Consider the following 22,552-nt stretch of genomic DNA (forward strand, 5'->3'; position numbering starts at 1 on the left):
TATCTCTGTTAGGTTTTCATGTGACGATCATGGATCAGTGCAATTTCATACTTGAAAACATGGATACTGTTGTTTAAGTGTATTTATTGACTGCCTACTCTGTGCAAGGTACCATTGATACTCAGAAAGTATGTAGAAGAGGAGTAACAATATTGTAGCTACAGAATACTGAGTATTTATGAGTGCATCAGGCATAAATCTTAATGTTTTGCATTTACTACCTCACTCATCACAATAACACATGAGCTGGGTATAAATGTTATCCCCATTTTATAGAAAACGAAAACTGAGATGGGAGTGTATGCATTGCCCAAGGGAACACAGCCCACAAATGGTAGAGCTGAGCCGCAGACCTGAGCAGTGCTGACCCTGGAGCCTGCGCTGATCATCATTCAGTGCTGCCTCTTGGATCCTCTCAAGAAGCATAGTTGCCCAAGTTATTCTTAAGCTCTCTAGGAACTAACTGCAGGGCAGTTCGTCTGCTCCGTAAACCCGTTGCCTAAGGCATAGAACATTCAGTCTAGTTTTCTGGTTTGTATGTTGACTTCTGCATCATTCCAGTTGCAATAATATTCTTCCGCGGTAAGTTCTGCAACACTTTTCTGGGATATAGTTTGATGTGTGTAGGTGAAAAGCTGTAGCTGTGTCAACAGATGAGACACTCTGGTGAGGTTTCATTCAGTCAAGGTTTGTTACAGCAGTTAGAGGCCTGATTCCTCCCAGAGAGCTCAGAGCAGACTTGAGAGGGAGCTCAGAGCCATTTTGAGATGACAGTACATAAAACAAAGAATGACACCACTGTAAGATCTGGATGGTCTCTCCTTTGACTGTAAGTTTTATTTTGAGATGTGGTCAGGTTAATAGCCTTGAGTTCAAATGATTATCTTCAGATTAAACCATTCCTATGGATAGTTTTGACACATTTTTAATTCTGATTGAATTTTCCTTTTGGTAGAACCAAAAGTTTTGTGAGAGTTCTTCAAAAGTTTAGCTTTACAAATGAATTAAGGGAGTCAGCTCTAAGCAGTGGGTATATTTCTGGAAGGAAGTTCTTCTAGAAGATGACTAATAAAGTTGTTGATTGCAAAGGTGAGTTAAAGATGAAGTGACACTAAGCATTAGTACCAAACCAAACACTGTGAAATAGAATTATATTCGGACTGTTCAAGCCGTTGTGGATTCTGCTGTGAAGCTGCTGATCCGTCAGTACTGGGAAAACATCCAACAATTTCTTGAAGTAGTTTTGGTCCCACCTATAGTTGAGCACTAACACTTATAAAGCTAGCCAGGCTCTCTGACCTAGCACACACATTTTTTTAATGGTAAAGATTGGTAAGTTAGAAAAAAAGGCATTAATAAGCAGTTTATAATTAGAATTCAGATATACAAGAACTCAGGTTTTAATCATTAGATGTAAAAGGCACAAATTTGACTTGAAATAATCTTTATTCAGTGGAAAATGTATTTTCTGTTGGCAAAACTAGAGATTTCTCTCTAATTTCCTGTCTTTATATAAATAAAATGGCTTACTTGACTGAAATCTTAAAAATTGTTTTTTGTTGGAAATCAGAGCAGTTTCATAGTTTTTAAATAAATTGTTAAGTATCTTAGACATATATTCATTTTTGACTTAAAATAAAGCTAAGATTTGTTTTACATGTGGCAAATATGTACATTTTAGAAAATAAATGTTGTCTATACCCAGGCAATGTAATTTTTTTTCAACTAGGATATGGATACAAATAGTATTCTGTGGTATGTTGAAGCAAGATGGAACTACATTCTCAGATTCCTTTTGTAGAATTGTAAAATTCATTTTGGAAACTGTAGAAATAAATGTGCAAAGTAATATACATGTGACATTTACATTTCTAGGAACAGAAAAATACAAAGTTCTATGCCATTTAACCTGAAAGACTGTCCCTCTTCAGTCAATAGGTTTGATCATCATCTGTACTGCTCTCAAGGAGTATGACCCGCCTCTGTATTCAGCCCAGAATATTCCGTCTTGGTGCTTGCTTCTGTAATGGCCTCCTCGGTACCATACTCCGTTTAGGTTAGAATGTGCACAGGTGTTGTACCACCAGCCTCCTTTGTGAAAGTGAGCACAGTTTCCTTTGAAGGAAAAAAAAAATAGAGATGTCAAAGGAAAAGTTTCTCTTAAATATGATACTCTAAAAAACATCAAAAGCTTATTCTCTCTTTGGAACTTTTTTTTTTAACCTTTCTAACTGATTTCAGTTACTTTTTTCTAGTGGGTTTGTGTTTTCATTCTATAGCCATCTCATCAACTGGTGAAAGACCAGATTTTGCTCTTCAGTTGCTGAATTCATCTTTTTTTTTTTTTTCCTTTTCAAAAAGGGGGGTGGGTTTAATTTTCTACATAACAACATAAATAAAATGCAAGAAGTTTGTGTCAGAGACACAGAAGGAAAGATTGGGAAAGACAGATGACAGGGTACTAATAAAGAAAAAATTTGAGAAAAATTCATTCTGGAAATAAGTAGCCATGGGGGCTGGCGCTGTGACATAGAAGATTAAGCCTCCACCTGTGGCACCAGTTCAGTTCCCGGCTGTTCCACTTCCTACCCAGCTCCCTCCTAATGCACCTGGGAAAGGAGCACCCACATGGGAGACCTGGAAGAAGTTCCTGGCTCCTGGATTCAACCTGGTCCAGCCCTGGCCATTTGCAGAGTGAACAAGCAGATAATAGATCTCTATCTTTCTCTCCCTCTCCCCCCGAACCCACTTCTTTTTCTGTATCTCTGCCTTTCAAAGAAATACATAAAATCTTTAAAAAAAAAAAAAAAAAAGCCAAAACTGCTATAAAATAGCACTAGCAGCAATCAAATGAGTTTCTGCAAATAATGCATAAATTATGATCATGTCTTTATTTTCTCCAGCTTTTACGAGTGTAAAATAGTAACCTGTATGCTGCTTGCCAAGATATAACTTAAGAGAAGAATAAATTAATTTTCAGGGAGCGTATCTCTTTATCAAGGCCAAAAACATATGTTAGAAAAGTAATAATATGGTTTTGGCATTGTGGTACAGTGAGTTAAGCTGCCACCTGTGACACTGGCACTCCATATGGGTTCTGGTTGAGTCCTGGCTTTTGATCCCACTCCCTGCTAATGCACATGGGAAGGCAGTGAAGTGTGGCCCAAGTCCTTGGGCCCCTGCACCCACACAGGAGACACAGGCTCCTAACTATTGTGACCATTTGACTAGTGAACCAGTGGATGGAAGATCTCTCTCTGTCTCTCCCTCTCTCTGTCTCTCTCTCTGCCTTTCAAATAATAAGATTTTTTTTAAAAGGTACAAAAAAAAGTTGTTGAATTGGTTTAAAAAAAAAAAAAAACAACGACATGAATTTCCCATCTGATGCAAGTCATTTTGCCATTCTGGTGCTTACGTTGTGTAGTCAGAAGGTTTGCTTCCTCTGTTCCCTGCCGGCCCTGACTTAAATGCTGTCTTGTCGCAGGAGCCAATCCAGATGAAAATAGCACCCACCCTAGGCCCTGTTGTCCACCACAAAGGATGGACACTTCTTCTTACCCACCTGTATACACATCTTTATCTCTGTCCAGTGTGGTGAATTGTTTTCCGTTATGCCACATCAAAGAATCCCCTGCGTTTCCCTGGTACGTGCCCAGCCGTAGCCTGTAGTATTCACTTTCAGGCTCCAGACGGAAGCTGCTGTATTCTGCGTAGACTTTTTTATCACTCCAGTCTTCCAGTTCAATTAACAATTTATAATTATCTTGATTGCTAAGCATGTAGATATTTTCCAATCCAAGCCAATATTCTCCATCAATGTTTCCAAACCCTTTCTGTTTAATAAACAAAGAAACAAAAGTGCATAAGTATAGGGATAGTTAATGTTTTCATAGGTAAGTTTTAAATGTTTGATAGCTTAAAGATACTGTCCATTTACGTGATAATGTAAACTTCCATTTGAATTGATCACCTGACTTTTGTAAGCCCTGCATAGTCACTTTGTTTTGCTTTGCTTTCTCTTAATCTGTCAGATAAATATGAAAGCAAGTAAGATAAAAGCAGAAGAGGGCAAAATTTATTCCTAGCTACAAAAAGCATTACTGAACTACTCAGTCTTTAAAAAAAAAAAAAAAAGGGTTCTTAATCTTGTTAATACTCCCCAAATACCCAAAATTTTTTTTCTAAAAGTATGATACTGTCTCTACCATAATTAAACAAAAAAGGATATCTAAAATTATTAAGATTGTTCAATAAAAAATAATAGCATGTGTTTTAGAATAAATTCTTTAGGTAAAATCAGTAAATATAAGATAAAAATCTTCAAAGTTCTTTTCAAAAATTGTAAATTACTGTTTGGAAAAAAGAATCAGTTAACTGCTGTCATACTTTAGTAAGCATTTGACATTGCAAATGTGCAGCAAAATAGATTTAGTAAACCTGAGCTTAAAACTCCAAGTACATCCTCAAGAAGGTAGTGTTAGAGAATTTTTCACTTTCTCATTTGTGCTACTTACATGTTTAGAAATCTGTACAACTTCTGACATGGATATATGAATTTCCATTTGTAACTACCAGTAGAATTTCACATAAGAGTGAGCAATCATGTTACTTTGTAGTTTTGAAAGTGCAATTAAGCATCTAGAAAACATATTTCCTATTTGCCATCCTTGAACTGCAGGGGTGTGTGTGTGGTGTGTGTGTGTATTACTCAGAAGCATGACCATCACACTTGTTAACAAAGACCAGTTGTCTACCTTTCCAGAATTGGTATCACAAGATTCTGGTCAAATATGTAACTGTAGCACCAGTGCTTGTGTCATAGAACATGGTGGCTTGATTATCAGAGGTAATTAGTCCAAGAAAAGGGGGTTTTCAATTTTTTTGAAATTCTGTACTTCACACTTTTACTTAAATACATTTGATAGTACAAGTGTAATCATAAACAAAAAAGCAGTTGTCTTCTTAGAAAAATACTTCACAGAGTATTAAGTTATATATGTGGGGTTTTTTCAGAAAGTTCATGGGAAGGGGATTAAAGATAAGGAGTTTTATGTGCTTTATTTGAAAGGCAGAGCAAGAAAGAAAGAGGTCTGTGTACTATTTCACTCCCCATATGGCCACAACAGCCAGTGCTGGGCCAGCCAAAGCCAGGAGCCAGGAGCTCTATCCAGGTCTCCCACATGCGTGACAGGTCCATGCACGTGGGCCATGATCTACTAACCTCCTTTGCATGCTAGTAGGAACTTGAATGAGAAGTGGAGCAGCTGGGTCTTGAAGCAGCCCTTCCATAGTGGATACTTGCATCACAAGCAGCAGCTTAACCCAGTTGACTGCAGTGCCAGCCCCAAGTTTATTTTGTTGCAAAAGCAGTTTTAAATCCATGCATAGTTTTTTTCATAATATACATTTTCCATGAGTTTTTTAAAGACCTCTTATGTAAATAATCCAGACAGAAAGTGAACATTTAAAAATAAGCCTTCAATTTCTTTTTTACATTTTAATTTGGACTTTTCAGACAAGGAGGAATCATCTTTTTGACAGGTGCAGATAATGAAAAACCTTAATTTGTTCACTATCTTGTTTATCAGATAGAATGACCACGATTCTAAGATCTTTGTTCCACCTCCTCCAGGTCTGAATCACTGATTTACCTTATAATTTTCCCAGTTTCTGAAAAAGTTGACAGAGCCATCTTTTCTTTTCTGAATAACGGTCCAACCCCCAGGGTCCAGACTGTTTTCACACCATAACTGCATTGGTCCATTGCTGTTTTCAGGTTTGATCAGGTAAATCCCACTGATTGAGTGCCCGGCTTCTTTGGCTTGCTGGCAATCTTTGAATGGTCCTGCAATGTAGTATGTAGAAATTTAATATGTACAGACACATGTGAAAATAATTGTAATCAAGGTTCTTATCTTTGTCTTCACAGTTACTACTTTTTATGTGTTATATACACAGTATTATGAAAGTTTAACTAAATAGAAGGGTGACTTCAGTCCCACTCTCCAGACGTTAATTTGTTTTGCACTGTTCTTGTCTTTGTTCATACACATGCCTTTTTATATTACTGTAATCCTAAACCACATAGAAATTGGATTCGGTTTTATTTTAACAAACATTTCCCTAAGTCTTTACGTTTCATCTGATTTTTGCTATTCTAAAAATCACACAAAGTATCTTCATTCTTACTGGTTTGGTTTCTTCTCATGGACATACATAGAAGCTGGGGAATTGATCTGCTGAGTCAGAGGTATAGCTACACTTTCACAGCTCTTCATAGTCCCCAGTTTACAATTTCTAAAAATGGATTTCAGTGAAGTACACTGGTCCCTTGAAATACTTGATGAATATGGGGTATCAAGGCAAGCATTGTAGCACAGTGGGTTAAGTTGTTGCTTGGGATGTCCACATCCCATCTTGGAGCACCCGGGATCAAGTCCTGCCCCCACTTCTGATCCAGCATCCTGATAATGTGCCAGTCTGGGAGGCAGAAGATGATGGCCCAAGTCTTTGGGTTTCTGGCACCCACATGGAAGACCCAGATGAAGGTCCTGGCTTTGGCCTATCCCAGCTCTTGCTGTGTGGGCATTTGGGGAGTGAACCAGCAAATGAAAAATCTCGGTCTCTCCCTGTCACTCTGCCTTTCAAATTAATTAAACTTAAAAAAGAAAGAAAATGGAGTACTAAGATCACAGACATTTTAGAAATATTGAATGTTATGTTTCCCTTTTTGAAACCCACAACGTACATTCACATACTAAAGACTGAGAATTCCTGAGATAAAGGAGCTGGAGTCGGCCAGACTTTTACAGTCTACATTTCCCCCCGTGGAGCACTTACTAACAGCCCGTGAGAGTGCGTTTCTGGAATATTGATCTAAATTTATATGCCCAGTGCTGGTTTTCTTACTCTGTGTAGTGACCCTGTGACCCTGTGATAGCTGATAGGTGTTCTGAGGTGGAACAGTCGACTGAGGTCATGTATCTGGGAAAGTGGTAAACCCTTAAACTCCAGCCATTTCTTTCCGACCCCAGAGTCCGTACTCTGGAATGCTAGGGTGCATTTGCCCTTGTGCTGTTTCATGGTTTTAGGTATTAACTATTTTTAATCCACCAGAAAGTTATTCAGACTTTTTTAAGTGACAGAGTATCTTGTAAAATATCATTTGTAGGGTGTTTGAGTCTTGAACTTGAGATGTATACATTTTGGGATTTAGAGAAGGACGTTTCTAATTTAACTGAACATTCTTCATGACCCTTCTGTGTTTTGAGCCTTTTTTTATAAACATGCAAAAAACAGTAAGCAATTCATAAAAAAGAATTACCATAAAGATTTATTAGAACAAAAGTATAAACATTTTGTCAAATTTTACATTTTCTTAGACATTAAAAATTCTAATATACATAATTTTTAGAAATTTATGATAATGGATAGTTTAGTCAAATTCTTAGAAGAACTTCTGTACTATAAAAATAATAGATTGTGACATTTCAAGAAATGTATTACCTATACTGTACCAAATAAATACTGCATCCTTATTGGAATAGAATTAATCTCATTAAATAGTTACATGTTTCCACCATTAGAAGGAGTTCTTAGAGACTATGATCTCTCCCATCTAGATCGCTCCTGGAAGACAGACCATTTTTGTTTTTCTTCTAAATTCATGTCATCCCTGTTTTAACTCTTAGTTAGCAATAGGTTTTGTTAAATAAATGAGTCAATTCATTGCTCTCATTTTAAATACAAGGAAATTAAAAGCACACACGAAAATGAAGATCAGTTTCTCTAGTCTAGATTTTTATTACATTGGTATTTCACTTTCAGGTTTTTTAAAGCTATGATAAAATGTCCATAGCAGTATAGATTACTAGAAAAAAAAAAGTTGAGAAACAGTAGATTTATGTTGTCTCTTGTAGACTATATTATTTTAGGGATTGCAGTTTTTTGTTGCAAAGTTTTCAGTTTGGTTTGTTTTAATTTCTTTTTTGAGATACCCATTTTTGCCTTCATTATAAAGGGATTGAAGATAGCCAGCATAAAGATACTTTAAATTTTTCATTCTTCCTATTCCTGCTTTGTGGCAAGGGTTTTTTCCCATCATAAATGGATTTTGGATTTTCTTTCCAAAGACCTTTTATATATCTACTGAGATGAGAAAGGGTTTTTTGTTTTATTTATATGGTGAATAACATTGATTGTATTTTCAGTATTAATCAACCATGTATTCCTGGCATAGACTCAACTTGGTCAAAGTATGCAGAGCCCTAACACAGTAACTAATGTAACCATCATCTTTTCTCCTTCATTCCTGATCTTGCAGCTCATTTACAAAATGGGTGCATATGTAATTAATGAATTCAATATGGATGATTAAAGATGAATAGTCCTTTTACTCCCGAGAAATAGTGTATTCCTGAAATCACCAACAATCTGCAAATAACACTAAGAAATAATAGCTATTTAGCTGCCTTTACCTATGGCACAAAACATTAATATTCTTGGGGGAAAATCCCATGGAAACTGATATGATCTCTTTGTTTTACTGATAGTATTCTCCTATTATTTTTTTAACTGATCACCTATGAGCTGCGTCACATTACAGAAACAAGCATTATAGTCAAGTTAGAGAACGGTAGAGAGGCTGTATGTTAAATAGAATGAAATTTGCAGAATTTTAATTTCATACATGGGAAGTAGATACAGGGAGAAATGCAATATGACTCCCAGGTCCATGCGGTTTATTTTGTATGTTGCATGCTAAGATATTTGTTTATTCATAGGCATGGACTTTGTCCTGAGCTCTCAAGTATTTGTTGAACTAAATGATTCCTGGTAGGCATGAATTCCAGAATTTCTTCATTTCTACATTTTCTTTCAAGAAATATATTTTTTTGGGCCAGCGCTGTGGCTTACTTGGTTAATCCTCCACCTGTGGCGCCAGCATCCCATGGGCACCGGGTTCTTGTCCCAGTTGTTTCTCTTCCAGTCCAGCTCTCTGCTGTGGCCTGGGAGGGCAGTGGAGGATGGCCCAAGTGCTTGGGCCCCTGCACCCGCATGGGAGACTAGGAGAAGCACCTGGCTCCTGACTTCAGATTGGCGCAGCTATTTGGGGAGTGAACCAACAGATGGAAGACCTTTCTCTGTCTCTCTCACTGTCTAGAACTCTACCTGTCAAATAAATAGAAAAAGAATTTTTTTTCTTTTTGCATTTAGCATAGCCTAGAGACTGTATAATTCTCAAGGGACAGAGAAGCAACTAGAGTCAAGTGGGAGATAGAGTACTTCTTTGTTACCACTTCTAACTACCTATAACAAGTACTTTGATAGAGTTCTGCAGGGCATGTGGTAACCATGTCTAAAAATTAGCTCACTGATGTTTTGGGGGAAGGAGATGGGAGTCTACCTATATCTGAGCTGTTTTGAAGATAAGTTAAAAAAAAAATGCTAGGGTGTGGGGAAGGGGGAGGGAGTCTTCAAGGCCACACGTAGCTAACGTGCTGAGGTATGGGAAGGAGCTGGAGGTGTTGTATGTCTGAGCTGTAAATGGCTAGAGATGATACTTAGAGCTCTTGAGCTAGACTGAGTTGTCAGTTTCGGTGTTTACAATTTACATTCAAAGTTTACATTTAGGAGTTGGATTTTCACTAGGCTACTTGAAGTGCTATAAAATATTTAGGAACATCAAGGTGTTAAAGGTTGACAGGGTACAGGTTGAATACCCTTTAATGTACCCTTTACCCAAAATGCTTGGGACAAAAGTGTTTCAGGTTTTCGGGTGTTTGGGATTTTGGAATTTTTACATAGACTTTGCTAATTGAGCATCCCTAATCTGAAAACTCGAAATATCAAATGCTTTGAAATTGAAACTGTTTGATCAGGGCCAGTGCTATTGCATAGCCGGTAAAGCCACCGCCTGCAGTGCTGGCATCCCGTATGAGCGCCGATTCAAGTCCTGGATGCGCCACTTCCAATCCAGCTCCCTGCTATGGCCTAGGAAAGCAGTGGAAGATGGCCCAAGTCCTTGGGCCCTTGTAACCACGTGGGAGACCTGATGACTAGCTGAACATCTTGTTAAGTAATGCAGATTGCATGCACTTTCACATTATGCTTCTAGAGGTACCAGCATGCAGAGTGCAGTGGCAGGGATTTCCTGGTTCCAGAAACATCCGCAAGCTCAGCAGACCTCACCATCTAGGCTTTTGTACAGGTGCTCAGATAGCTTTGAACATCTTTTCCAGAGAGAAATAAAAACAGTTTAAGTAAATGATTTGGCACATAAAATAAATACCAAGCCTGTTTATTGTTGCTTATAGTAATTTATATTTGGTAAGAGTCAGCAGCTATTGATACTGGAAGGGGATATCAGAATCAGCCAGTCTAGCCAGGACTCTGATTGTGCAAATGAGAAAATAGAAACAGGCAAAATGACTTACTCAAGGTCATGTAGCAGAGGTATGGTGGATACAAGTTTTCTAAATTCTGTGCTCTTTTACACGTGCATGAGGGTATTGTTAGTGTAATGGTTCTTATGGTGTAGCTAATCATGCCTTGAATTTAGGTGACCAACATTCATGGAGTAAAGTAAGTAAAAAGTTGATGTTTACCTAAAGAAATGATGAATAAAAGAAAATGGTTATCTCCTTAATTTGTGTTGGTTTATTGGAGCTATACACACCATGGTGTCATTAAAGCAAAATATGTTTCGAGGTATTTCTGACATGCTGAATTCTGACACAGGATTTAATTGAGTGACAGCAGATTTTTCTTGTGGTAAAGCTCAGTATATAACATAACTTAGAATTGATATGTGCCATTTGTGTAAGCAGTTTCTTAGTTTGTCAGTGTGTAATCACGTGAGTAGTCATTTCTGCTGGAATTGGTGATAGCATTCACTTAAGATTCAAGGCCCGTGTAGAATACTCCTTGGCAGTCATCTCCATACTCAGAGTTGTATACCTTGTGAGTTTGCCACAAAAAACCACACATCTCAATTATATTTATTTGTAAATTATGTATACAAACCACTGTGCTGATAAAATATATACATTAAAAGCTTACATAAAACCTGTATAGAATTTTTAAACAAATCTCAAGAATAAATATATAGTTTTTCTGTTTGTACCCACTGGGTCATTTCATGCATAGCTTCCCTTTGGAAATCAAAGGGCTTGAGGGATATTAACATTGAGCATCTTTTATGGAATTCAGTCATGCTCTGACCTCTGTTCATTAGAGCAGTGCAAAATCAACTAATCCAGTAAAATGCATTAAAGTAATTTCATAAAGGTCTTTGGAATGACAACCTTAAGAAGCTCTATACAGATGTTAGCAAATCAGCTAACATTTATGTAGCAACTGCAGATGAGACACAGTATCCATGTACCAGGAAGAAGCTGGTAATACAGTTGGCAGCCATGCACATGTGCTGTGAGCACATGTAGAGTGCATGAATGGGACAGAGGGGAGGAGCAGTCACTTCAGACCCATGGGGTCATCAACGTAGCTTCAAGGAGGAGTTGCTTTTTTTTTTTTTTAATCTGAGCCTTATAGTTTGAATAGTCAGAAAGATGAAAAATGTTTAGGAGAAAATGAGTGGATTCTTTTTATTGGAGTAGAGGGGTTTTGTGAGGGAAACGCATGCAAGGAAAGCTAGCAAGAGAAGAAGCTTTGATTCTTTAGAAGAGGACGCTATTCTTAGCCATCCTAGGCAAATTGGAGTTTGTTTCCAGTGGGGGACTAATGAGAAATGCAGTGTGCGGGTAGATTAGGAAGACAGGTCTTTTGGAATCCAGAATATATTTTTGATGGAGAAAGAGACCAGTTGGCAGGCTGTTGTGTAGCTCTTAGAAAGAGCTAACATTTGGGAACTGCATTGTGGCATAGAAGGTAAAGCCGCCACCTGTGATGCCTGCATTCTATATATAGGGTGCCAGTTCGAGTCCTGGCTGCTCCACTTCTGATCCCTGCTAATGGCCTGGGAGAGCAGTGGAAGACTGCTTGTGGGCGACCTGGAAGAAGCCCCTGACTCCTGGCTTTTGTGAACCAGCAGATGTAGGATCTCTGTGTCTGTCTCTCTCTGTAACTTTGACTTTAAAAACATACATATTTTTTTCAAGGAAAAAAAAAAGAGCTAACTTAGGAGAGCTGGACATTGTTGTAAGCACTCTTCGGGCATTCTACTCTGTGAGGCTATTTTTATTCCCATTTCCAAGATGAGGAAGCTAACACAGAGCTCTACCCATCCCACCCTGAGCCTCACAGCTGGTAACCCAGGGAGTCTCTGTCTTCTAGTTGCTGCCATGGGTAATCTGGCTCCGATCAGAAATGAGGGAGACTGGAAAGAGACAGGTGGAATTCTGCCGACTGTATGGGCCAGGTGGGAAATATCAGAAATGAGCTGAGCTAATTCAGAAGTGGATGGTGACATACGTCAAAATAGAGAAACCAAAAACTATTTGATCCTTCAGTTTTACTTGCAGAAGTTTGTCCTAGAAATACAATTATGGAAAAATAAAAGAAGGAAAAAAAAGTTTTAAACTACAAGAATATGGATTGTTTATGCTAGAAAAGGAGACGTGTAAGTTTTATTACCAAAGTGTACTTCTGATCTTTTGGATGTCCCATGAGGCTTCTTGGAGCAGTTCATTGGGATTTTCTAAACTTTCTTCAGTAAATTATGTGTTACTTTTATAATGATAATTTTCTTATTTCTAAAAGGAGAATGCTGATTTGGGAAAAGGATTGTGTTACAGCTTAGTTACTACTTCATCCATTCACTGTTCAAGCGCCTGAAATATCCTGTGCACACAGTATGCCACACTTGATCCTGGCTCAGTGCTGAGAGAGAATAATGGAAAGACAGTACTTTACCTTATAGAAGCATTCAGACTAGCAGAGACAGATAAGTAAATAACTTCAGTATAATTTAATGTAGAAAACATGTTCAGAAAATAGTCATTGACTGGGACAAGAGACATTTAGAAGTATGTATGTTTAAATCTGGAGAGGCATAATTGTTAACAGTATTTTTAAGCTTTGAAATCTGCTAAGTTGACAGATAAGCTAAAAATGACATTTCAATAGAGGAAGCAGCAGTATGTGAGGTGATGGTAGAACATTTTAGCTTTGGTTAGACTCTGGAGGGGGAGCTCCATTCAGGAGTCATCTAAACAGTAGTGATATGTGAAGCCTTGATGTTCTGTGCAGCCTCTAAATAGGACATTTTAAGAAAGCCTTAAGGCAGAAAAGAAAAAGTATGCTGGGGCCTGCACTTTGGCCTGGTGCACTAAGCTTCCTCCTGTGGTGCGGCAGCGTGGGCACCATTTCGAATTCTGATTGCTGCTCTTCTGTTACAGCTCTCTGCTATGGCCTGGGAAGCAGGGGAGGAAGGCCCAACTGCTTAGGCCCCTGCACCCCTGTGGGAGATCAGGAGGAAGCTCCTCGCTCCTGGCTTCAGATCAGCTCAGCTCCAGCCATTGCAGCCATCTGGGGAGTGAACCAGGGGATGGAAGACCTTTCTCTCTGTCCCTTCCTCTCCGTAACTCTGCCTCTCAAATAAATAAATAAATCTTTTAAACAAAAAAGATGGCAGTGAAAGACTTGGAGATGTAGGAAGAGCAGGAGTATGGTAATCTGGAAACAGGAAAGCAGCAGTGTCACTGCTGCAGAGAGACACAACCACTCTGATTTCTTCCTTTCCAGGCTTTGTGGTTTTGTTGTCATTTAAAATTGTTTCACAGTTTTATGTCCTGCCTTTTCAGTAAGTGAATGGATTGAGGTTTACTCTCTTTTTACTTTTGAACATGTGGATTTCCCCTTTGATGCTAAAGGATGTGAGAGAATGGCTTAGAAAAGGAATGCAAGTATAAAACAGTTCTACAATACTCATTCAGAAAGTAAGCAGAGTAAGCAGCAATTTTACTAATGCAACAAAGATGAACTGTTTGTTTTCTGAGCAACTAGATAAACAACTAATAGTGAAAAGAGGAAGGAATGAAATTAAGAAATAGAGGAAGGAGGTCTTGTAATAAAACTAATATGGGTACAAGATGCAAATCATTAGTTTAGCCTTGAGTACTAGGAGAGATAGCTTCTCATCATGAGACTGGAGGACAGGAGGGCATGGGTTTTGTATAGATGCTGTTTCCTCCAGGATAGGAAAGAACAAAGAACCCAGACCTGATTAGACTTTGTCCTCCTACGGTTGTAGATGAGTTATCTGCTGAGAGTGGAGGAAAAGAGATGTAATTGCAGGCTTGCAGACAGGGAGAGCAGAATCTCAGCGCTCCTTTTTAAGAGGGCAGTGGTGAGAGCAGCAGGCAGTAAATGAGAGGATTGTGCATTGCCGTGAGGCGCTAGCAAGGCTCCGTATGTGAGGGATGGATCATCTCCATAAGAATCTGGACTGTACGCATTTGGATAGAAGACTGTTCTTTCACAGAAGACACGAAGTTTTAGAATGCCTAGAACCTTTGAGCTGGAAGAAGATATGTATTTAAGTTTTACTCTTGATGATGTTCATAAAAAAAGTAGAAATTGTAATGTACATGCATCATAATATCAAGATGAATAAGCATTTATAATGAGCGTTGTTTAGTAACAGTAAAGTAACTCACCTTCATTGATGAATGTTACAGGTGGCATCTTGAAAGGGCTTTTGGTGGGAGAAGTCGCCAGGTCAGGTGGTGGCATTAAATCTCTGGGATACCCTGGGTCCCTCTGTATCTCATTGCCTCCCAGCAGACCAGGGGTGTACTGATGGCTGTTAGGGATATGTTGTGGCACCACCTGGACAAGAGGGGGAGACACATGGGTGTCTTGTCGGGAAAATATTCTCAAGCACTGTTCTTCCAGCACAGTGATCATCACAGACTGGTTATTGACAAGATCAGTCAGAGAAGCGTATTTCACCTCTAGTTCTCTGTACCTGGTTGCCATCTTGAGCATTTCGGTGGTGACATTGAGGACTTTGTTTTCCAGCTGGGAAAGCTCGAGTGAGTTATCCCTCTTGCGGATGATCTCGTGCAGCAGCTGCATGTAGAGCTGAGTGACGCGGGAGTTCATGTTGCGGCTCTCTTTCCTGAGCAGCTTCACCTCATTGACGATGTTGCCGTCCACGTCCACCACCAGCTGCAGGACGTCTATCTCCCGCTTCTGCCTGGAGAGCACGTCCTTCAGGTTTTCAAGGTCCATCCTGGTGACCATGTCTTTCATGGCGCCCGCATCCTGCCCTTTGGTGTTGACACAGATCGGCCCTGTTATTTTTTGTTCGGGCACCAGGAACGTGTATGAACATTTCTTCACCTCCTCTTTGCCGTCTGTGGCACGAGGGTATCTCCTCTGGGTCATTTTCTTTATTTTGAACTGTCCTCCTCTACAGTGTCCAGTGCCAATCAGCAGGAAAATTAACACACCTGCGGTCCAGATAAAAGCCTTCATTTTGAAATGAAGTTGTACAATGACGTCTTTTGAAAACAAATCAGCGAAGGGGGAAAAGTGAAAAGAATTCATATTAATCTATATTTAAAGTCAGTGATATACAAAAAGGAGGAAACGGAGTATTATTATTAGTGTTAATAAATTAGCTGAGAAGTAGCTTATTAATTTCTTAAATTTGATATGAAGTTAGAATGCTTTAACATTTGCTTAAAGATAGAGTTGAACAAACAACCCTTCCAACACCACTTTATTGTAACCCTGTGTCTTCCCAAGTTCATAGGGCTGAGTTTGGTCACTGCCCACTGAAGACAGAGGTACACTGCTAGGGCCTATTGGGGCTTTTGAAACCCTAACTCCTTCCTTACCTTTAAAAAAATTCACTGCCTCTTAAGATTGGGAAGATGGTACACAGTGTTTGTTAGGCACTAATTAAAACATTCTTAGCCTCACCAGTGTAAAGATTACCAAACAACTTAGCATTTTAGATTTCTACCATGCTGTTTCAATGAAATTGATCTGTTGTAATGAGTAACAGGCTTCTGGGAGGGGGAGCTTAGAAAAATTTCAGTGTTGCAAACTTTTTTCCCACATTGACTCTTGTTAAAATGGAATTTAACTGCGCAAATAAACTTAAAAATATTTACAGCTCAACAATTGTGTTAGTAACCCATACTCAAAGTTGCAGAACCATTTTTAATTGTTCATGTGGTACCTTCCTATCTAAGTTCTAACCCTTTCTTTGTTTCTTCTTTTATTCCTCTTAGATCTTCCAAAGGTGTCCATCTCAGACTTTTTTAGCCTTGACCATGCCTTAAATGTTTTCAATCTTTTGTCCGAGACCTTCTTCTCTTACTACAGACAAGAGGAGTTAAATTGTTCACTCAAAGGACTTTTAATTAACTTTGATATCCGGTTAACTTCCAAAAGTCTAGACTACACTGTTCTCCTAAGATCGATTTGTATGTTATCCAGTGGACTACTGCTTATTGTATATGAATGCAGCAGAATCTAATGTGCAAAACTGACTTTTTCATAGGGTACAACAGTTACCCCTCCTATAGTCATTAATTCAGATAATGGAGTAACATTCAGCCAGTTAGCCAACCTGCTTTTTTAATTTGTCAAGCATTTTAGACATATCTAAAACAAGATAATTTTAGCATCATATGTTTGTTTTTGTTTTTGTAGTCTCTCCTTTTTGGATTGGTGGCTGACTTATTGTGGGTAATGGTGTTTCCTGAACTGTCATCTTGTATATGCTCTAAATTCATGGATGATTGATAGGTTCATTCTGTTATCAGCGGTTCTGCTGCTCTGTATTGTGATTTTCTACAAGCATTACCAAGGAAAGAAGCTGTATGAATGTTAGAGTTGGAATATGCCTTAGAGACTCTTTGGACCTGTGTTCTTGTTGAAGACCCGGTCCTCAGCACTGTGAGAGCCAGGTCTTCAGTCAGTATGTCGCTATAGCAGTGACACATGTGCCAAAATGTGTGCTGGAAATACTTCATTTTTGCTGTGGCAGACGAGAAATGTTTGTTCTTTATAGTACAGTTTCTTCAGATGAAACACTAGAACTGGTTCCAAGAGCTAACACTTCTTTTCTTGTTAGTTACTGTAAAGTGTAGTAGAAAGGTAAAGTGTGTTTATTTCATCATGTTCGTTTGCAAGCTTCTGTATTACAGCCTAGCTTCCCGCACTAATAAACAGGATTCCTATCTGCTGTTTTTGGAGTTGGCGGTGAATACCTTAAGAGACCTTTTCTACCCAGTTTCCCACCTATGCATTTGTTTCTTAATTTGAGAAGTCAGGACCAAAGTCATTTTTGATTGTTCACAACAACACAGTAGTAACAAGACTTCATTTTTACTGGGTGCTTATTCAGTGCCAGACAATGTTTTAGGTCTTATGCATGCATCAAGTCATTTGCTTCCCACTACAACCCCATAAAGTAGACTATTATGATCCCTATATTCAGATGAAATTGGTGTCCAAAATGTAAAGACCTTATCAAGAGTCACACAGGGATGGAGCCCGAATTTTAATAAAGGTGTAAGACTCCAGAGTTGATATTTCAATTTGGCATTACATTACATTATATAGCAACATATTCTAAACTCTTTTCTGTGAGCAACCCTGTGACAGTACCTTATGTTTATGCAGTGCATAATACGTGTTGACTGTTCATTCACAACAGCACTGTGAAGTTGCATCATTTTATAAAGCAGTGAGGTCCTGTAGAAGCTAAAACACTAACAGGATCCAGACTTTCTACTCATAACTTTCCCACACCTGGAATTTTTATCTTAGGTTGTAACTACAGCAGAATCTCAAGTTTGTTTCTTGTTTTGCATGGGCTTTGCCTGGTTTGTATCTTTTTTCATTGGCTGCCTAATTATACAAACATATTTGTGGAACATTTTTGTTAGAATTTGTTTCCAACATTTTTACATCCCAGACTTTTCTGCTGCCATTCCTTTCTCTTCATATGTATTCTCTCTGTTGATATTTATCTATCTAGTGTGTGATTTTGATGCCCTCCAAAAAATAAAGTTGTATCATTGAGATGTAGGCTGTTCAGCTGCTACTTTCACTTTCTTAAACTTTGTCTCCTTATTTTTGGTGTTTTCAGAACAGATGGAGTTGCTTTTCCTTTATTGACTTGCTCAAGATAGGGAGAGTGAGCAGAACAACATCCCATGTTTGTGTCAGGCTTTCTGCTGGCCGCCCAAAGCACACATGCACGGCTGCTTCCGGCTTTGTATGTGTCTGAACCTTGCTGTGTGACATCAATAGAAAATTAGGACCTCAGGAATCATCTATCGTGTTTTGTTTTAAAAAGACTTTTACTATGCAAAAGTTACCTGTACCAAAAACTAATAAAAGATACTATGTTCTATTTCCAGATTCATGGAACTTAGGTATAGCTTATTAAAAAATAAACTAGGAGGAATAAAATAAAAGCCATCAGCCTCCTGGTTACATAAGTGTATATCATTTCTCCTGTATATTTAACTTGTACTAAAATCTGGTTTCGTTTTAATAGTAGAATGGAAACCCTTAGATCATAAAATTAGTTTACTTAAATAATTTCTACCATGAAATAAGCTACCAAAACAAGGAAAAACCAGAGTGTGTCATGAAACTTTAAAACAAAGTAAAATCTATGAATCATACTGATTGTATTAATATATTGTCTTAGTACCAAAGATTTTCCTATGACAAGTAAGATGTGTTATGCAAGATTTTTCATCAGTGTTCTCAGTTAAGAACACCCCCCAACCAAAAAAGTCAAAATGTTCTTGTGTGTGTTCTGCCTTGGGTCATTGTGGTTACCTGAGGTTCCTGTATGATTAAGTCGTAAAATTTATTTTACATTAGTATGTAAATGAGTCAACTGAAGATTAACTTTTTTAAAATAAATATAATTGCCTTATCCTTTTAAAAGCAATGACTTAGGAGTCACTTGAAGCAGAGCAAGGAGGCACATTTGTTAAATGGTAGACTGACTACGTCATGCGTAAAGAACTGGTTTTAAAAATACATTTGCTGTTCAAAACGTTCTCTTATTTAATATTTTCCCACATATGTTCAGTTTTAAAAGTGAAACACCATAAACTATGTTACCTCATAAAACCTTTCTGTATATGCTAAAATTTTCCTTAGTCCCAAGAGAATGTTGTAAATTTGTTCTGGTATACTGAAGTTAAAGACTGTGTCTTTGCTTGGTTGTTTTGAGGGGAAAAAAAATCTTCTGTGCATTTTGTTAATTTTGTTAGTAGTATTTCTCTTCATGGCTGCTACATTACCAGCTATTAAAAGAATTAGAAGTCAGGATTCAGTTCCTTGCAGATGCTGTACTCAGAGAGGCTTTTAATTGGCCGCGGGATGTGCTGAAAGCACCGGGAGACAATGGGGATGAATGTGTGGCCTTGAGGATGTGTGTTAGATAAAGACTTCTAGATTGGGAAGAGACTGGAGAATAATCTCATCCCTTGGATTTATTTAAGAAAGGGATAAATAGTGGTGTGTGTGATTTGATTATCGGAGTAAGTGCTTGCCTGAGGCATCAGTAAGAACTGAAGCTTAATGAGGGCGGCACTTTGCACAGCAAGCAACAACAAAAAAGAGATGACAGTGCTTCAGACCCAGCATTGCATGGGAATTATGTCATCAGAGCTTCTTACGAACATGTGCTTAACAGAGAGAGAAACTCCTATTTTTAGAGTTTTGAACCTTTAAGGAAAGGACATGGAAATGAATTTAATATTAGTTTACCGTTACTGGCTTGTTGAATATTCTTACAGTTAAAACTTCAAGGCCCAGAGGCTTCCACAGTGTCTCGGGTGTTAAAATTTAATATTGGTAACTAGTAATTTTGCTTTTAATAATTTTCATAATATAGTTACCAAGCTTCTAGATAACCATCCATAAAGGGTTCCCTTTAATATTTTATCAAAATTATTTCTAAGAATATTACTTGTTTTTAACCTTTTAACCATCTACTGAAGTAATGTGACTTCTAGGTCCATGTTTTCTACTGTTAATGCTGATTGCTTACATAATCTTAACCTGTAAGAAGATTTAGTGTTTTTATATCAATAACTTTGCTTTCCTTAAGTAATTCTAGTTTTAGCAATTATAATTTCTGTTACCCAATTAAGTTGTTGTTACATGTAAGCCTGAAAAGCTTTAACATTTTGAGTTATAGCAAGAAATACCATAGACTTAACTCATCTGCACAAGTTTCTGCTTAATATTTGATTATAATATAATTGGGCTTTTGTGACAAAGCCTTTCAGTGACTTTTATATCTGCTTAGTTTTGTTTGTGGGAAAGAAACTAACTGCGTTTACGCTCTGCTTTATTTTGTATCCTGTTGTTTTTGATCACTGTGCTATGAACCTTCTACATTTAATCTGTTACTTGTTAAGATTCCTTTCTTGTGTCAGTAAAGCATTTGTTTTCCAAAACCCAGCATGTATGTATCACTCTATAGCAATATATACGAAGTAGCATTAAATTCAACTTGAAATAATGAATTAAACATCATAAAGTACTTAATGACCAGTTTTTATATGAAGTTGCAAAACAAAACCTCTTTCAGATGAGCTAAGTTATAGTATTTTCTTAAGTTCTTTGTTTAGTAACAGATTTTAAAATTTCAACTACAAATACAAAATATGCATTTTGATACACAAAGTATTTTCAAACAAAATAAAAGAAATATTAAAATACCTTTTTGTGTCTGTTGGTAAAACGAATCCAGAGACTTGCTGCCCTTATTCTTGATTTAAAAAATCAGTTTAGAAGTTTGTTCATCTGTGACTTTAATGGCAACTGCATTTTTGTTTTGGACCGTTGAATCCAAGCTGTAATAAGGGGCTTCTTTTTCTTTTTACAGTACTAATCAATTGAGTTTGACAAGCCACCTATGTAATTTTAAGTCGTATAGTAGAAGTTCTGGTCTGTGGGCTGTCCTTAATCCAGCGGAGAAAGCATTGTGGCTTTGCTCTGTCTGCCACATGGAGAAATGCGGTAACCAGCTGCAGCTGACACAGATTGTATATACAGTACCCTTGAATAGTGATTCCCTCTTTCTCAGTGGACTGAAGTTCAGCCCACATATTACGTCACCAGCAAAATTGCTGGAGACTAGGGGGAAAATCTCCTCCTTAGGATTTCCTCTCTGTAGCCTTAAATAGGGTGGGGGTAGTGGGATCAGCAGGAGGTTGAATAGCTGGGAACAAGGAGAGATTGTGTGCAGGTTGAAGGAAGGGCACCATCTGGAAACAAACTATCGGAGTTCAGTGGCAATTACAAAACACGTTTCAGGCGGCTGCCAGAGACCTTTAACGTGCATGAACTTCACTTAGTGGAAGTACTTGCAGGCTGATGAGTTCAGTTTTTGTTACAAGGAACTAGAGCTAGGCTTTGTCAGGAGACAGCCGCCTAAATACGGAAACTCTGGCCTACAAGAATGTTTAAAACATTTTACTTCCTACTTGCCATGTTACAAGGCTCTGAGGTTACAAGAAACGGGATTCTGCTCTAGCATACACTTCTTAAGATGACTCTGTAATATATAATTTCTTAAGGTCAAGTTTAATTACCAAGAATAAGTGAGATTCTTTCAGAAACAGAATGCTTTTTAATATTGAATTCTGGTATCGTGCAGTGTCACAGCCTCATGTTCTACAAAACGGTGCCTGTTGCTGGGTTGTCACTTTAAATCAGACACAGCCAGGCGCTGAGTAAAGGTGGTCTACTCCTCAGACAAATCACTGCATGCACCCCGGCCCAGTTTCCTCTTCTGGGATGAATACAGGGCAATAGAAGAGGAATTAGTAAATGTTTAGGAAACACGTACTGTTATTTTTTTTTTTTAATCAAAAAGTGTTAAGTAATTCGGTAGCTGAGAAAGCGCAACCTTATGCATCAGCAGAAACTTGACTTGGAGCTGAAGTGCTAAGTGGTAGAACTGGGGTTTGAATGGAGCCTGGGAGCACTGTGCCATCCTCTCCCTTGGTTGCTGGATGCTTCTCTAGATAAGACCTCATGCCTCAGGCTTTCCCTCCTGTTGCCTTAACTTGCACTGTTGTTCTTTCTGGTGGGCCCTGCAGATACAGCCATCTCCTTTATTTCAAATCTGAGCTTAATTTCTACCTGCACAGAATTTCTTGGAATTCCTGTGCCATACACAGATCTATCAGGGGTTGCACACTCAAGGACCTAGAAAGGTAAATACTTGCAACAAAAAAGGAGCAGATGTAAATAAGTAAATCAAAAGAGAGATAATAAAATGGGAGTTCTGCCCAGCAGGCATTTTTGTGGGTAATTTAAAGGGAGCTGCACCGGCTCCCTATCCCTCCTTGACACCAAGAAAGATTGAGACAGCATTTCCAGGTCTGCTCACTTTTTCAGATAGAGAGTCATTTTGATGTTCCCTATATTTCCTGATATTAAAAATGCTGGGAGAGATGAGCTGTAATCTTTTTTTATTTTTAAGATTTATTTTATTCATTTAAAAGGCGAAGTGACAGGGAGAGACAGAGATCCATCGACTGGCTCACTTGCCAAATGGCTACAATAGCTGGGTCTGGGCCAGGCT

At 38.2% G+C, this 22,552-nt stretch overlaps 2 protein-coding genes across 12 annotated transcripts in view; one reads left to right on the forward strand and one right to left on the reverse strand.

Annotated features, from left to right (window-relative positions):
• Positions 1 to 22,552, forward strand: part of RALGPS2 (Ral GEF with PH domain and SH3 binding motif 2) — a 169,550-nt gene that overhangs the window by 100,516 nt on the left and 46,482 nt on the right. The gene's annotated exons all lie outside the window — the stretch shown is intronic.
• On the reverse strand, positions 1,428 to 21,267 carry ANGPTL1 (angiopoietin like 1). Its single transcript, XM_002715003.6, has 5 exons — positions 20,680 to 21,267; positions 14,619 to 15,467; positions 5,652 to 5,845; positions 3,563 to 3,833; positions 1,428 to 2,115 (listed from the first exon to the last, which is right to left on the reverse strand). Exons 2-5 carry the CDS (start codon positions 15,439 to 15,441, stop codon positions 1,928 to 1,930), a joined length of 1,476 nt encoding a protein of 491 aa, XP_002715049.1. The 5' UTR covers positions 15,442 to 15,467; positions 20,680 to 21,267; the 3' UTR covers positions 1,428 to 1,927.

Source organism: Oryctolagus cuniculus, chromosome 7 (assembly GCF_051225735.1).
Source record: "Oryctolagus cuniculus isolate XC-2025 breed Fujian yellow rabbit chromosome 7, ASM5122573v1, whole genome shotgun sequence".
Classification (NCBI taxonomy): domain Eukaryota; kingdom Metazoa; phylum Chordata; class Mammalia; order Lagomorpha; family Leporidae; genus Oryctolagus; species Oryctolagus cuniculus.